This window comes from Strix uralensis, chromosome 11 (genome assembly GCF_047716275.1).
Source record: "Strix uralensis isolate ZFMK-TIS-50842 chromosome 11, bStrUra1, whole genome shotgun sequence".
Taxonomy (NCBI): Eukaryota; Metazoa; Chordata; class Aves; order Strigiformes; family Strigidae; genus Strix; species Strix uralensis.
In genome coordinates this window covers 11,394,451-11,408,920 of record NC_133982.1, presented here as the reverse complement: position 1 = coordinate 11,408,920, position 14,470 = coordinate 11,394,451, and the positions used below count along the sequence as shown (strand labels likewise).

At 40.4% G+C, this 14,470-nt stretch overlaps 1 protein-coding gene across 7 annotated transcripts in view; it reads left to right on the top strand.

Moving 5' to 3' along the window:
• Positions 1-14,470, top strand: part of MAP2K5 (mitogen-activated protein kinase kinase 5) — a 141,399-nt gene that overhangs the window by 115,858 nt on the left and 11,071 nt on the right. For 4 of the 7 annotated variants that reach the window (XM_074880149.1, XM_074880148.1, XM_074880147.1 and 1 more), the window contains 2 exons: positions 1,867-1,912; positions 12,937-13,030. In XM_074880149.1, the coding sequence (XP_074736250.1) occupies positions 1,867-1,912; positions 12,937-13,030 (140 nt within the window). The remainder of the gene's footprint in view (positions 1-1,866; positions 1,913-12,936; positions 13,031-14,470) is intronic. The other 3 variants (XM_074880152.1, XM_074880151.1, XM_074880150.1) reach the window with 1 other exon arrangement.

Sequence of the window (14,470 nt, the reverse complement as noted above, 5' to 3'; positions counted from 1 at the left end):
GTCGTATTTTAAAACACACCACTGGGTATATTTTCTTTCCTTAAAACTGAATAGTTCATTGGAAACCTTTTAAATTAAAGGAGGATTGGGGAGAGGAGGAATTTGTAGGAGAAAGAATACAGTTCATGAGTGACTAGAGAATACAAATCTTGAGGGTAAGCTGTCCTGAAGAAACAAAGTGAAAGGAAAAAATCTTTTTTTTTTAACTGTCACATTCCCCTCCACCCCCCAAAAAAAAGGTGAGGGGGGGCAGAAGAACCAAGCTTGAATTCTGTAAAAAGATGATGTGTTTGACGGAGAAGCATCCCTTCTGCGAACATGCACTTCCAGGGCTGGATGCTCAGCTGTGCTAAATCAGATGGAGCTATCTCAGTGTGTGCCACGGCGAGCTTCAGGGATGCGTCCTCCTCGAAGCCCTCTGCCCCACGCGGATCTGTAGGTCGGGCTCTGCGGCGCTTTCAGGTCCTCTGCTGTATGCCAGGGTCACCGCGGCAAAAGTCGCCTATAAAATTGAATTTTGAATACATAACATAGGAGAAAGTACCTCTCGGGACTGGCATAGTATGCAACAAACAATGTAGACACAAAAAGCAGTCTGATTATCGGTTAATTAAAGTAACTAAATAATTAAAGTTTGTGTAACATAGGCCTCCGTTTTCAATAGTTTCAGTTTACAAAGAGCAACACTATTTGGAGGATTCTGCAGCACAACTAACTGATGTGTGTGGAGGTCTACGCTTTTTATCCTTGCGAAAAAATTGATGACAGACTGTTTTAAAAAAACTCTCGTTGAGGCAGAGGGAGGGATAACCTGTGTTAAAATTTCCACAGATGTCAAACTGAAGCATAACTGATGGTGGCTAATAGCCTTGTTTTCCCTGGGGATGCAGCTACTTTGGACTGTCAGATTAGAACTGCTACCAACCTACTCATCAGACAGCTTGCATTACTTGCTAATGCCTGTATCATTTGAGGTGCTTATAGTTATTTGTAGGGAAGGTAAATTGTATCGTTAATACCTCCGATTTACAGCACAGATCATCTAGTATTTTAGAGATAGTGTTAGATCAGCTGCATGTTTTAGTGGGAGCCACTAGTGTTTTTAAAAAAGCAAATAAAAAGAAACTATATACTATTTAAGCAATCAATTCCTAATAAGTATTAGAGATGTCAAGTGAACAGTGTATCAGACTTTATGACTTTATGCCAATTACACCATAAACACTGGCTGTTTGGATGTAATCCAATTAGTCAGTAGGCAGCTCCTGATGGTCACCTCTGTGCCATGTTATTGTGTTCCTTCATGCAGCTAAGCACAGCCTTCAATAGCTAATTGCACCTGTTGCACAGAAAACTAGGACTATTTGGATGAGAAACATGATCTTATAAACAGGTTAATGCTGTGTAATGAACTATCACCCTGCAGTGTAATGGAAATAAATGTGAAAAAATTAAGGTAGAAACCCCAGGGTATTGTGCGTTCTCCTGAAGCTGTTTAGTGTTAGAGTTAAATTTCCCACCTGTTTGGATAATACTTTGTGTCGAGCAATGTAATAATCACTAGCAAAATGAGAATCAACTTACTGTGCCTTCTGAGCTGATTGGTTTTCAATGATCTCTCTATTTACACACAGTGTAAATAGTTACAAACAGTGTAGACCACTGCACCCCATAAGGGAGGGAAGGACGAAATCCATTTACATTTTGGCCACTGTTAGCAACCCTGTTTCCTATCGACACATGATAAAGTTAAGAAATACATTTAAATTCTTCACTCTATGTTAAAAGAGGGTATCTTCAATATTTAAGCAAGTACAATATATGAGCAGTTGTTTATATATCAACATTTTGTTTTATGACACATAGCATGAAAAAGCAACCAAAGGAAAGGCCAGCACCTGAAGATTTAATGGTAAGTGAAACTTCAGAGCCCCTCAGTATGTATTTGTCTGTGAATACTTTTTATTCGTGTATATAGAAGTATATCCGTTTTTTTCCCTGCATTTTTCAGTATGTACAAATTTAAATCTAAACTCTTTCTGGCTTGTGCAGCAATTACATATTTACAGAGAGTACACAAACCAAAGGTGGAGTTATGATTCCACTGAAGTTGATGGGTATTTTGCTGTTACCTTCATCATGGCCAGATCTTCACTTCTGATTTGGGGAGTTAATATAGAACTTTCACAGCCAGTGTCACGTTTCAGTCAAGGCCGTTTTGATGCTTAATACACAGGTTTTTCAGTTCGTATGCCCAGGGATTACAGCTTAATGTAGGTCACTCTTTGTCATCATTTGCCAGTCTTAACCTTTCAAAATCTGAAGATTGAAAACAGAGGATGTGGTCAAAATGGTGTATTTTTAATGAAATGCAGGAGACTTTGTTTTCACTTATACTAATGTAAAATGAAATGAGATTGGCTACAGAAGATTGAGTTAATACGTAGCTTTGGTCTCTCTGTTGAAGGGCTCTCGGTGTTGGAATCTGAGCTCAGAGACCACTTCTTTTCCTTGCAATTGTCATTTTTTCAGTAAAGCTATAATAGGGTACCTGCTCTCAAGCTGGTCCCTTGTGGCTGTGTATTTAGTGGGAGTGCTGTTTTGACTGTTTTTAAGCAGCTTAGAAAAATACTTTATCAAAAAACTACTACAAATATTTACAGTAACTTATATTGTAGATAAGAATTGTAGTCCCCTCTGACTTGCGTCAAATATCTTTGATTTTTAAGTGTTTCATTACTTTTCTTTATGTGCTATGTTTCCTGTAACTTGGAGGCTTATGTAAAATCATCATAATTTATTTTCTATGCATTAAATATCTGGGAATAATTTTAACAGATTTTAACAAGATAAGGACAGGTTTGCATCCTCTCATTTCTTGGTTACATGCTGCAAACGGCAAGTAGAATAAACAAGTGTTTCTATTGCAGCTCTTCTCTAGTTAAAGGCTAATCTCTGAAGATGCCCTGGGGCAGGTATCTCACAATCCAGACTAGTCTCAATTTAGATCCTGGTTAGTAAAGTATTTAACTGTGAATCTAATTTTAAGGATATTAACTTCAATAGATCTACATTTGAAGTTAGGCACCTGCTTAAATACCTTGGTAAAATGAGGCCTTAAAGTTTATCGGAGCCCCTCCACTTTGTGGTGTTGTATGTCTCGTACGAAAGGCTTACACTGCCTTATTTTGTCTTTTTTATTAACTTTTGATGGTTGGAAAATTCTTGCAGTTAGTCACATCTGAGAAAACTTGGAACAGGTTCTAGAGATGTAGACACATTTACCTTGTGCACTATTATGCTATGGCTGGATAGCTTAGCTATTAAAACACGGAATAGGGTTTCATAAAACCTATATCTGTTTGTAAATGCATGTTTCAGTGATGCAATAGGCCTGCCACTTATAAATAAAACATCTGCAGATCGCACATACCCCCATAAGTATATATGTATGTTTGTAAGCAATAACACCACTCCAGGGTGTAGAGTCATAAAAATGAGGCCAAAGGGTGAGTGCCTGCAGTACCAGGGAAATGCACAGATTTATCTTTACAACTACATGCCCTGGAGTGTGCTAGTCTCCTTTTAAGGAGGTATTTTGTAAAATAATTTTAAAATTATAGCGGCTCAGGAAAAAAAAAAAAAAACCAAACAAAAACAAAACCACAAACCTTCCTACTTTTTAAACAAAATCTTTTGTTTAATGCATTTTTCCCCTCATGTTACTTTGTGTTCAATTATAAATGAACTTGCAACAACAAGTACTAAAGCAGGAGGTAGACTGCTGCTGAAATAAAGAAGTGACCCAGTCCTTGCCTGCGATGTGGCTGGCCCTCATAAGCTGCCCTAAATTCCCTCCCCCAGCTTGATGGGCACAGAGCACCCTGTGCTTCACTATTAGCTCAGTAGTCACTCACCAGTCAAGCCCTTTACATCCTTGCACTTACCCAGTCTTGTCAAGGAGCACTTTATTTATAAAATCAATCTGCGTATATACGTTAGCATGATATGTCTATATACACACAGCATATCTGTGCATACATAGACACGTGTATATAATTTACCATACTTGGTTGGAAAACAGGGCCAGAACAAAAGCTGTTCAGTATCCTCTGAATTGTAGAATTGCTCACTACAGTATCCTTAGAATCCCACGTCATCCGTTTCTGAAACCTCTGTTGTAGTTCTGGTGGCTATCTCCCTGTTGTTAACTATCGGAGTGGGCAGAGTGATGCAGATACTGTCAGTGAAATCCTGGACTTGTCAAGATCAGCTTACCGTTGATTTAAATGAGAACAGGATTTCACCTTGTTCATTGGGGTTTGTTGGGTTTTTTATTTAGAAGAACTGTACTAGTGAGGATGAAAGGTGTAACACCTAATCATTGTTAGCTTCAGACAAAACAGCAGCGTGCAGGCTTTCTCCCCTATGGATGTTAACCGTACTGGAAGTCACTATTTTGTAACCAATTTAGTATAATTAAAGACTGAAAGCAAAATGAAGGGAGCAGAACATCAATCTTTTTCTACTCTCCTGATAATTGGTGAATTGTTAAATGCATTTTAAGAGCCGACTAACAATACCTGGAGTGCCAGACTGGCAACTCCAATGAAGTCACAGAGTTACATCAGGGATGGATTTACCCTGTCGATCATGTTAGGAAGCCCTTTTTTGTACAAGTCACTATACACATTTTGTCAGAAAATAGGGCCAAAGCCAAGGCTGTGTGAAATTCCTGTATAAAGTCAGGCTTTCTAGTACCATAGGTACCCTTGTGCAAGCGAACACCAGATTTCCATAACAGCTGGCATAAATCAGGTTCCTGTATTTACACTCGGTCACTATGCCCTTTCTGCCATGTATCCATCTACAAAACAAGATATAACATCGGTTTGTCTGTGTATACATAATCAACAATTTAATTGTTTCAAAGTATTTCACATTAGCAGAGTTGTTCCACAGGAGTGAAAGAAAGTCATTTCAACAAGAAATAGGAAAATTGTCCATCCAGGGAAAGGAACAATCTTTATAATTCACCGGTGGTTATTCTGAACCTTTTGCTTACAGTGTCTGCTCTTTTGTCTCCAGTTTGTTCCCTCTTAAGAGAAAGACATACAGTCAATTAAATTGAACTTACTCCTGTTTCAGCACCGGGGAAGACTGCACAACATCTTAACATATTCCTCTGTCTCTCTTCTCTCCCCTTCCAACTAGAAAAGGAAAATCTCAACAATTCTTGTGCATAAAGATTTTTTTTTTTTCCCCTGAACTTCCTGTTTTCATTTAAAACATGGAGTTTTCTGGCATCACAAGCCTGGCTCCCAGAGAAATGCAGACATACACATATATTTAACAAGTGTGATGCGGTGGTACGGGCGAGGTTTAAACTCCTACTCGAGCCGAGTGTGTGGGTAGGCATCCGCGGGCTGGTTTGGCTCAGGAAGCTGTAGATCTGACTGTATTTACGGTATTTTTCAGAAGCTTTCCATTCTAAGCTCTATTTAATGGAATCTATGCATAGTAAGTAATCAGGTCAGAGAGAAGCAACATCCCCTGTTTGAGATCAATCGCTGGCTAATACTTTATCTAGGCCACTTTATTATCTCATGCTGATTCCATTCCCATTCTCCTCCTCCTTTGTAGCATGCACTTCAGCTGTGGTAAAAGTACGTATTGCATACATATTAAAAACATATACCCATTCTATCTGTATGTAAATGTGTGAGACACAGCTGGATATTGCAGGAGTTTGATTTACTAATAGTTATTATCTGTTCTAGCTGTTCAGAGGCAAAGAGAGTTTCAGAAAACAAGCTAGCGCAGAAATTGCCTTTATGATATCACTATCCTGCTTTGGTAATTGTTTAAAATCTCTTCTTTAGCTGGAAGCTTGGCCTTTTATTTTGCAGATTGTATGCGCTTTTCAGAAAGCCAGCAAAATTGTTGAAGTCTCTCGTTGAGTTTTTTGTTAGTACAGCATTGAACTCTGCCATGCTACATATGGCTATTTAAACGAAAGCAATTTACTTAAAGAAATTGTGTTTGGAATACCAGAAGTCAAGCATGTAGCAGTTATTCCGTTATGCTTTCCCATGGATGCATAAAAGTACGGTCTTTAAGATGCTGCTTGGATTTCTCAAAGCATTGGGCGGGGAGAAGCTGTGCTTTTGGCCAAGGATACAGTCACCTTCTGCACTTGATTACTTTTGCACAGCTCTAATAATTTTTTGTTCAAGTCTCCAAATTTTAAGCACAACTGCTAGCTTTTCTCCTTTTTTAAATTACTGATGCTTTTTATGTTGGTGTTTTATTAACTTAGAAGATTGCATGATAAATTGTACATCATCTGTGTCAAAACCACTGACCTGCTGGAAAACATGTTCCACTTTGGGGTTTTTTTTTATTTTAATGCCTAGTGCAATTTTGAAATTTCCCGTTCCTATGTGTTCAGCAATCCTTCTCTCCATTTCAGGACTGGCGTTTAGACCAGGCAGCCTGATCTCATTAGCTGCAACGGGCATTTTTTCAGATAGGTTGTTTGTTTGTATATTTAGATATGTTAAGATATGTGTCAGGATATTACAGACTCTCAGAAATGGATTCTGGCTGGCTGTTTCCCCATCTCCAGCAACTATAGGAAATTAAAAATGCAAAGCTTTTAAGTACCTATATTTTAAGTAACTATATTCTGGAGGATCTGGACAGGAGATCTTACCAGGTAGAGCTAAACTTGTTCACAGCTCGTTGTGTTAAACAGTTGTTTGTAGCTCATAGGAAATACTTTCGTGGTTTAAACAAACAAATGGAGGATCACCATAATCCTACCTGGATTTTCCTATAAACCTCCAGAATAAAGCCAGTAAAATACTGCCACTTATATTTGTCAATAAAAGGGATTTCCCCCAGCAGCTAATTTGGCTTTTGCATTACAGCAGTGACATCGCTGACTGAGTAGCTGTGATGGCGTACAGGTTGGGTTGTTTGATGGCATTAACTTTTGGGAAAGTTATGGGAAAGACCAGAGGGCTGTCTGCACTTTGCTTTTCACAAACACATCCTGTAAATCTTGTGAAGACAGCTTTACAGATAAATGTTTTCTGTCTGCGCCTATCTAGATGTTTATGCGTCATTGCTGGACCACAGTGAGCCAAGAATTTTCTCTCTTTGGCTACTTGCAGGCATTAGGGTTTTTTTTTCCTGAGCCAGTGCAGGATCAGCGATGATTTGTCCAGCGTAAAATTGTGCTTGGACCTGTGATGGACAGCTTTGGTTGCAAACATTTAGACTCTCCTCTGTCACAATGATCCCAGTTATTCACCCCATGACAAGGAGAAATTCTGACAGACACCAAAACACATGCCAGATGTGAAAGAAAGGGTGCTTTCCTGATTTCCCAAGGAAAAAAGTGCAGAGCCAAGTATTTTAGCTGTTGCAAATATAATCATAGAATTGTTTAGGTTGGGAAAGACCTTTAAGATCATCGAGTCCAACCATTAAATATATATGATAAATATTAAACTATCTTCACTCTATCAGTTCAGACATACAGTGGACAAGGGGTTCTGGATCAAATCCTGGATACGTTGGAGGAGTGTCAAAATTTATATTGACTTCATTGATGCTAGGATTTCACACTAGGGCACAGGATGTTACTGCGTGTTCATTCTCTTCCTTGCCCAGGGTAGCTCAAGAGTTTGAGGAAAAAAATATTCTTTCAGGTGGCAGTGTTGTTCCCCACTCAGCTGAAATGGGGAAGGGTGGGTTATGGATCTTTTCCCCTCTCTTTCAACAAAACAAAACAAAACAAAGTTGTCTGTAGGGGTATGATTTGCTCTTCTTTGTCACTTGAGAAATCAGCTATCGAAATGGAGAAATACGTTCTATCAATGTCGCTAAATCCAGCAATTACAGAAGACTAAGACTGTGACAAGGCTAACTTGTGAGCGTTAGAGTTTGAAGGTGTTATATTCATCCTCTGTCTTCTGCAGGCCCATTGCTCATACAACCACTGACTTCTTATAGAGAATGTGAACATCTGACTTTCTAACATACCCTAAAGCTGCACAATATACTAGCACTTTCCAGTGAAATGTGAAAAGAAATAACTTGAGTTGGCTGGAAGAAGTGTTGAAAATCTAAGGAAATTGGACAAAAACAAATTTGCAACAGCTTAGAGTGATACAGTTAATATTTTTGGTTACTTAAGTCTCCTGGGCTTCGCAGTTTAATTTGAGCAAATGTTTCATTTGGCACTTCTGGTTGTTCTGTAGTTCTCCAGGCACAGAGACAAATATTTACGTCTCGCTCATTTTGGTAGCAGAATTGCAAATCTTTCAATTATGATACATTGAGAAGTTGTTCATTTGTCTTGTTGATATTTTTATGTCAGCTGTCTTCCCTACATATTTCTTTTTTAAAAAATAAATCTGTTAACACTTCCAAAATAAGAGCCATATCTTTAATTCCCAGAATATTGTCCTTCCTGTTCATTCCAAATTCATCAAGGAATTTGCTCTAACGGGCAACTGGTGAAATCTGTGTACAATATTTATTTCTATAATGAAACTGAAAATTTCAGGTTATTCAAACACGCTGCATAGATTAAAATTGCTGGCATTTGTATAGTACCAGCTACTTGTGGGTCTGTATTCTGATTAGCACCTCAAGACGCTCCTGCAGTATTAAATAAGAGTAATAATTGCCTCTGAATAAGTGGAGTATAAAGCAGGAGATACAGATATGGCTTCTTAGTGACCTGTGTGCATTATGCCTCAAATCCCTTAATCAGATTTGTGCCGGTTGATTCTTGCATCCGCAGAAATTCAGCTGGAGGATCAAGGCCTAAAGTAGTAAAAAATCAATTAATACTACTTTCTAATTTGTGCGGTTGACAAAAATGCATATAAATAGGGGACATTTTTCTACTTAAGAGGGCCGCACTGAAAGATTTTTTAATTGGATTTTCATTGTGATTGACAGCATTTGATTATGACAGTAACTTTATTTGGCTGGACTGTTATAGCCCTCTTGTTCAGTTTTTTTTTTTTTTTTCCATCAAAGCTCTTTTTTATCCGCTGAATCCCCAGCGGAGCAGCAGTGCCTGTGAAAGAGCCTTTTAGCACCTTTGTTGCAGCCATCCCTGGTGATGATTGGACCCAGCTGGTAGTAGATAAGAAAATGTGCCTTTCACAAAGAGGTTGTATCTCCCGTCTCCCTCGTTTCAATAATTTTAAGAGCCCCAGAAACCTGTTGAGGATTAGAAGTAGCTTTAGATGTGAAATGAGTGTTAAGTATTAGTAATCGGGAGATTAGGGCCCCGGGGACAATGGGAGATAAACAACTGCAATTAAGGCAAATCTGCCAGAGTAAACAAAATTTAGCAGAAACAGATGCCCTAACCATTTTGGGGGATTGATTGGAGGGCACCGAGGAATCGATTTTTGTCTTGTTTACACTTCCAAACCCCTGTGATAAACTGGGAGGCTAAATATTTCATACAGCCTGATTTTAGTTAATTTTTTTCCAGCTCCTCACAGTAGGTCTGCTCTCTTCTAACAGTGACCAGGCCTGAGTTTATTCAGCATTCACAGGGAGCAGCTAATTGTCTATGAAGGGCCCCTGTGTTTAAATGGGCTTGACAGGAATTTAAATTTTGTTTCAATCAACCTCTGTGCTCACAGCCTGCTCCAGTTTCTAATTTTTAAATTAAACATGATTTTTTTTTTTAAGCTGCGGCCTCTCCTCCGGAGCCGGCTGCTCGCGCTCCCACCCAAGGCAGCTGCCGCAGCACGGGAATGCGCAGGTTTATTAAGGCCGTAATAGCAAAGCACGACGAGCCGCAGCCGTGGAAAAGTTCATTGTCCCATAAATGTGCATCTGCCTGTTTGGATTTAATGGGAGATGCTGGGGTAAACGCTTGGCTGGTGTAAATCGGGACGGCTCCGCCGGCATCTGCCTGCACGGCTGGAGAGAGTCAGGGTTTCCACCGGGAAAAGGCTCCCGGTAGGGAACGGTGGCATTAAAATACAAGTCTGAGAATGGAAATGGTTTTCGTGGCCTCGGTCGTTTGTTCAGTGACCTTGTGAGAGATTCAAAGGAATTTTTTTGTTTTTTCCAAGCCAACTAGTGGTGATATATTTTGCGTTCTTCTCTGTGTTTTCAGCAGGGCTGCGCACGTTTATTTGGACGTCATTTCATACCTGTGCTTTTTCTGCTCCTGAGACGGGGTGATTTGACAGTATGTTCATGTTTGATCATTTAATACTTGCTTTATTTAGTCTCTTTACTAAACCTGGCAAATGTGGGGATGATATTTTGCACTAGATGCAGACGGTGTGTAGGCATGTAATGCAATATGATTGTACAGGGTACTTTTAAAAACAACTTGTTCATTTGCAGAAACTTCATCATGGAAATGCTAGCGAAGTGCGGGCTGTTTCATTCTCCCTTTTTGCTTCCAGCCAGATCATTTTCTGGGCTTTTTTTTGCTTTGTTAGTTGTTATTAGAGTATATATGTGTGCAGACGTGTCTATGCACACAGCATTTTTTACTTTGAGGTTTGGGTGAAAAACACTTAGGAGATTGTTTCAGTTTACTCCAGCTTAGCAATTTTCTTTTTTTTTTTTTTCCCCCTGTCAGTAGAAACCAGTTTCTAAAAACTTGGAGAAAAACAGCCACTTTTTCCACACTTCTTTCTCAGTACAGGGAAACACTTAGTCCCCGTTTGAGGGAAATACTATATCAGCTTTTGTCTGACTGGCTTGGTTTGGCGTCAGTGGGACCGTTCCTGTACTCATGGCGTGGCATGAGCTAAAGACTCTTCTGCAGGTGCATCTACATCAATATTAGAGTTCAGGTCAGGTGTGCCTTTTTGGTGTGAATCTCCTGCTCTTTCAGAGCTACCACTCTTTCATTCTTGTCACAGACAGGTCTTGAAGCTCATGAATTGAATCGATTTCAAATGAAACCAAACCAGAAGATGTGCTCCAGGCACACGCCTAATGAGCTCCAGCTACTAATGGGTGCTGTGTCCACAGACCAGACTGGAGCTGGTCAAAAGTAAAACCTCTTCCATCCCTGAAACATTGCACCAACCATTTCACTCTGCGGATCTGCTTCTGTTGTCGACAGCTTGCTAATGTTGACATACTCTATCAGCCTTGGGCCACTCTCTCTATTCCTCTTCTACAGCTCTTCTTAACCTCAACAGCACTTGCAAAAGCATGCTCCAATTATATTTCGGTTGCCTTAGTTTTTTTTAAGAGTCATCACAAAAAAAAATACCTTTGCTGGGAGTTAGCTCGTTTTGTTAGCTAAGCACCAAGAGGCATGCCAAGCACAGTTATCGGTTTAACAGCAAATATCAAAAGCAAAACTGCTGTGGAAAGAATGATCTGCAGATGGGCAAATAGACCCCTCTGTGTCACAGCCAAAACCAAAACTCTGTAGTAAATTTAAGACTAGTATATGCCACGGAAAGAGAACAGCAAAAATCAGACCCATCCGTGTATGCACCCGTGGGCACCCTGGGGTCCTGCAGTAGGAGGGAATTGAGTAGTTTGAAGTCAGGTCTATGCTACAGAGTGGAGCCGCACTGGTTCCTGCTAATCTGACCTGAAAAGAAATTCCCTCTTGACCCTCAGTCTGATGGTGACGTGCCAGCCTGGACACATATCGGTCAAGTGCACAGCGGGTCTCTGAGGACTGTTTTTAGGGCCACCAGCACATCATTCGGCTATGGCCAATGTCCAAATCTTCAGAAGAAGGTTAAAAAAAGGATTTTAATCATGATGGAAAGATCCGTATTGCTGTTTGACAATGGAAATTCAGGTGTGATGTATGGATAGTTCCCCTTCAGGTTAAGGTTTTCAGGTTGAAGTGAGGCTGTTCTTTATTGGTCCATCCATTATGCTTGGGGACTGCCAATATTTAAAGACAAAATCTGTAAATCTTAACAGAATTTTGGTGCCTCAACAAAACTACTAAACCAGCAGAAAATCATTTGCAATTAACTTTATCATATAAAAAGTAAATGTGCATTGGTAAAAGTTAATCTACAAATAGGTAAATAATATATATTAAAAATTTAAAAAAATGAGTCCTTCTCAAAAAAAAGGATAAACAAGAAATACAGCTCCAAGACTTCACCGCTTAGTGGTGTTATCCATTTATCTTTGATACATTTTGTATCATCTTTTCACTATCTTAAATATCATCAGAGGGATAAAATCATTAGCGTGTTAATCTAGATAGCCATACTTCTAACACTGACCTAGGCTAATCTGCCTTTGCAATTTCAAGAACTATGTTTGACTCCTCTGCAAGTAACCTTAAATTGTAGTCTTGTAAGAATTCCAGAGCTGTATCCTTCACTCCTTCTCCTAATGAGGTTATGACCAAATGCTCATTATAATTGCTTTAGACTCCTTTTAATTTTCAAGCTTATTAATCATAAGAAGAGTTATTTAAAATTGCATAAATTAATCTTAGATTAAAAGCCCATCAAAGCCTCGAAACAATTAAGAATAAGTAGGATTTCCCTGGGGCAGCAAGTTTTATTTTAATAGTGTAGTCAGGTGGATATCAGAACATTGAAGTATGGTAGTGATTAATGTATGCAAAATTTAAATGAGAGTTTTTAAATGGCAAATCTAAATCACATATTGACCTAACTGTAGGCTTTAACTGCATTGTCTGTCATATATTTAAACTGTTTAGTAATCAACATTTTAATTACAGTGTATGTTAGGGAGGCCATGCAACAAACAAAACTCACCACTTCCCAACATTCTGCGTGGAACTGTTTAGCAGGCTGGGGCTGTGCTGTTAGCTGCGCAGAATAAGGAATGAGGAAAGAGAGCAGAAACTTCAAGGAGACTAATGATACTTGATTTTGCTTATGGATGTGTTCTTGTCCCCACTTCATCTCCACCCAGAAAACACCACTGATCAAGGCAGCTTCCTGGCCCTCTGCTACCCGCCCCGTTCTCTGGACAAATCGGTCCTTTCTGCTCTCTGAGACGGCTACAGGTGATGTCCTCATGAGGGTGGGAAATTCTGTGAAAACATTACCTTCTGGGTGCTTTTGTCTTCTGACTCTGGGGGTCCCTGTGCCCTCAGCCCGCCACCTCTGCAGCCTCCTGCAGATCTGGTGAAGCGCCGTGTCTTTGGCCCCTGCTATGGGACGTGTCACTCTAGCAGCCAGCCAGGAACGGGCTCTCAGGGATGCTGAATTCCTCACCAAGCACAGCGAGAGGCAGTCCTTGCCCTGAATAGTCGCTATTCTGAGGATAGGAACTGGGAGAGAGAAGTGGGCCAGTAAACTCTTGGTCCCAGATCAAACACAGCCATGCAAGTACATAGGAGAAACTGGTACTTTATGGTTAAACTTGCTGTGATTCGACATATGCGGAGACATCGCTGCAGGTGCTGCGTGGAAGAGACAAGGAGGCTTCATTTCTGGAGGAGAGTGTCTCTCAAAGCAAGGGTTAACCTTGCTGCAGCTTTGGGACACGGGGGAGATGCTTTCTAGACGTGTGTGCTGAGCCCCCCACTCACTGCTGTTTCAAGCGCTTCAGGCACTCACCCTTTCCTTTAAAGGGTAACCTCCCATGGTCAAAACACATCCTAAAATTGCAAAAGTAAAACCAGAGATGCAACAGCCAGGTGACACTTAAATAGCATCTTGCAGGGTCTTTTCACCCATGTCTATATTCTGTGTCTCCACGGATCAATGTGAGTGTTCAAAGCCTTCAGATTTTTTACCCCACTCAAGCCTTAGAAGTGAGCGATGGAGGGAAGGCTGCTGCATGGAGCAGCCCCCGAGGAGGGCTCTGACACCTTCTGTGCCTGTGAATTAACAATGTTTTGGGAGTCGGCAATAGAGTATTGGCCTGAGGATTCCTCGCTGCTATTCCTGGCTGTGGGAGCAGAAATCGGCCTTGTGGATAGCTAGCACAGATAATTAGAACAGCATTTAGTTTGGCTTGTCCTTGGAGGCAGGAGCTCTAGATGTAAAATCCTCCACTGCTGGGGAGTGATGAAATTTTATACGTGCTGAGGTCACTAGAGGGGGACACAGGGTCAGTCTGGGGTAGTTTGGGTTACTCAGCACTTTGTGTTTCCAGGCATCCTGGGAAGACAATACAGCTCCAGAGCTGAGATTTGTATTTTGGAGGTCCGACTTGTGTTCCCATTAAACACGTGAACGGGCAAGAATTTCCCCTCGAGTATGTGCCCTCAGTTAATTACAAGAGCTGTAAACGGCATAGACACATTGGTAGCAATGGGAGAACTAGCTGGGATGGTAACTGTGGTGTGCTGTTTTACAGCCAAGTCCTTATTTTCCTGAATTGCAGGGCTTGCACTCCTTCAGCCAGCTAGGTTTGAGTTACCAGCCAGGCTTTTCAGGTTTAACATTTGCTCTGTGGCCATCTGATCAAACTTGCCTTTGAACAGAGCGAGCACCTG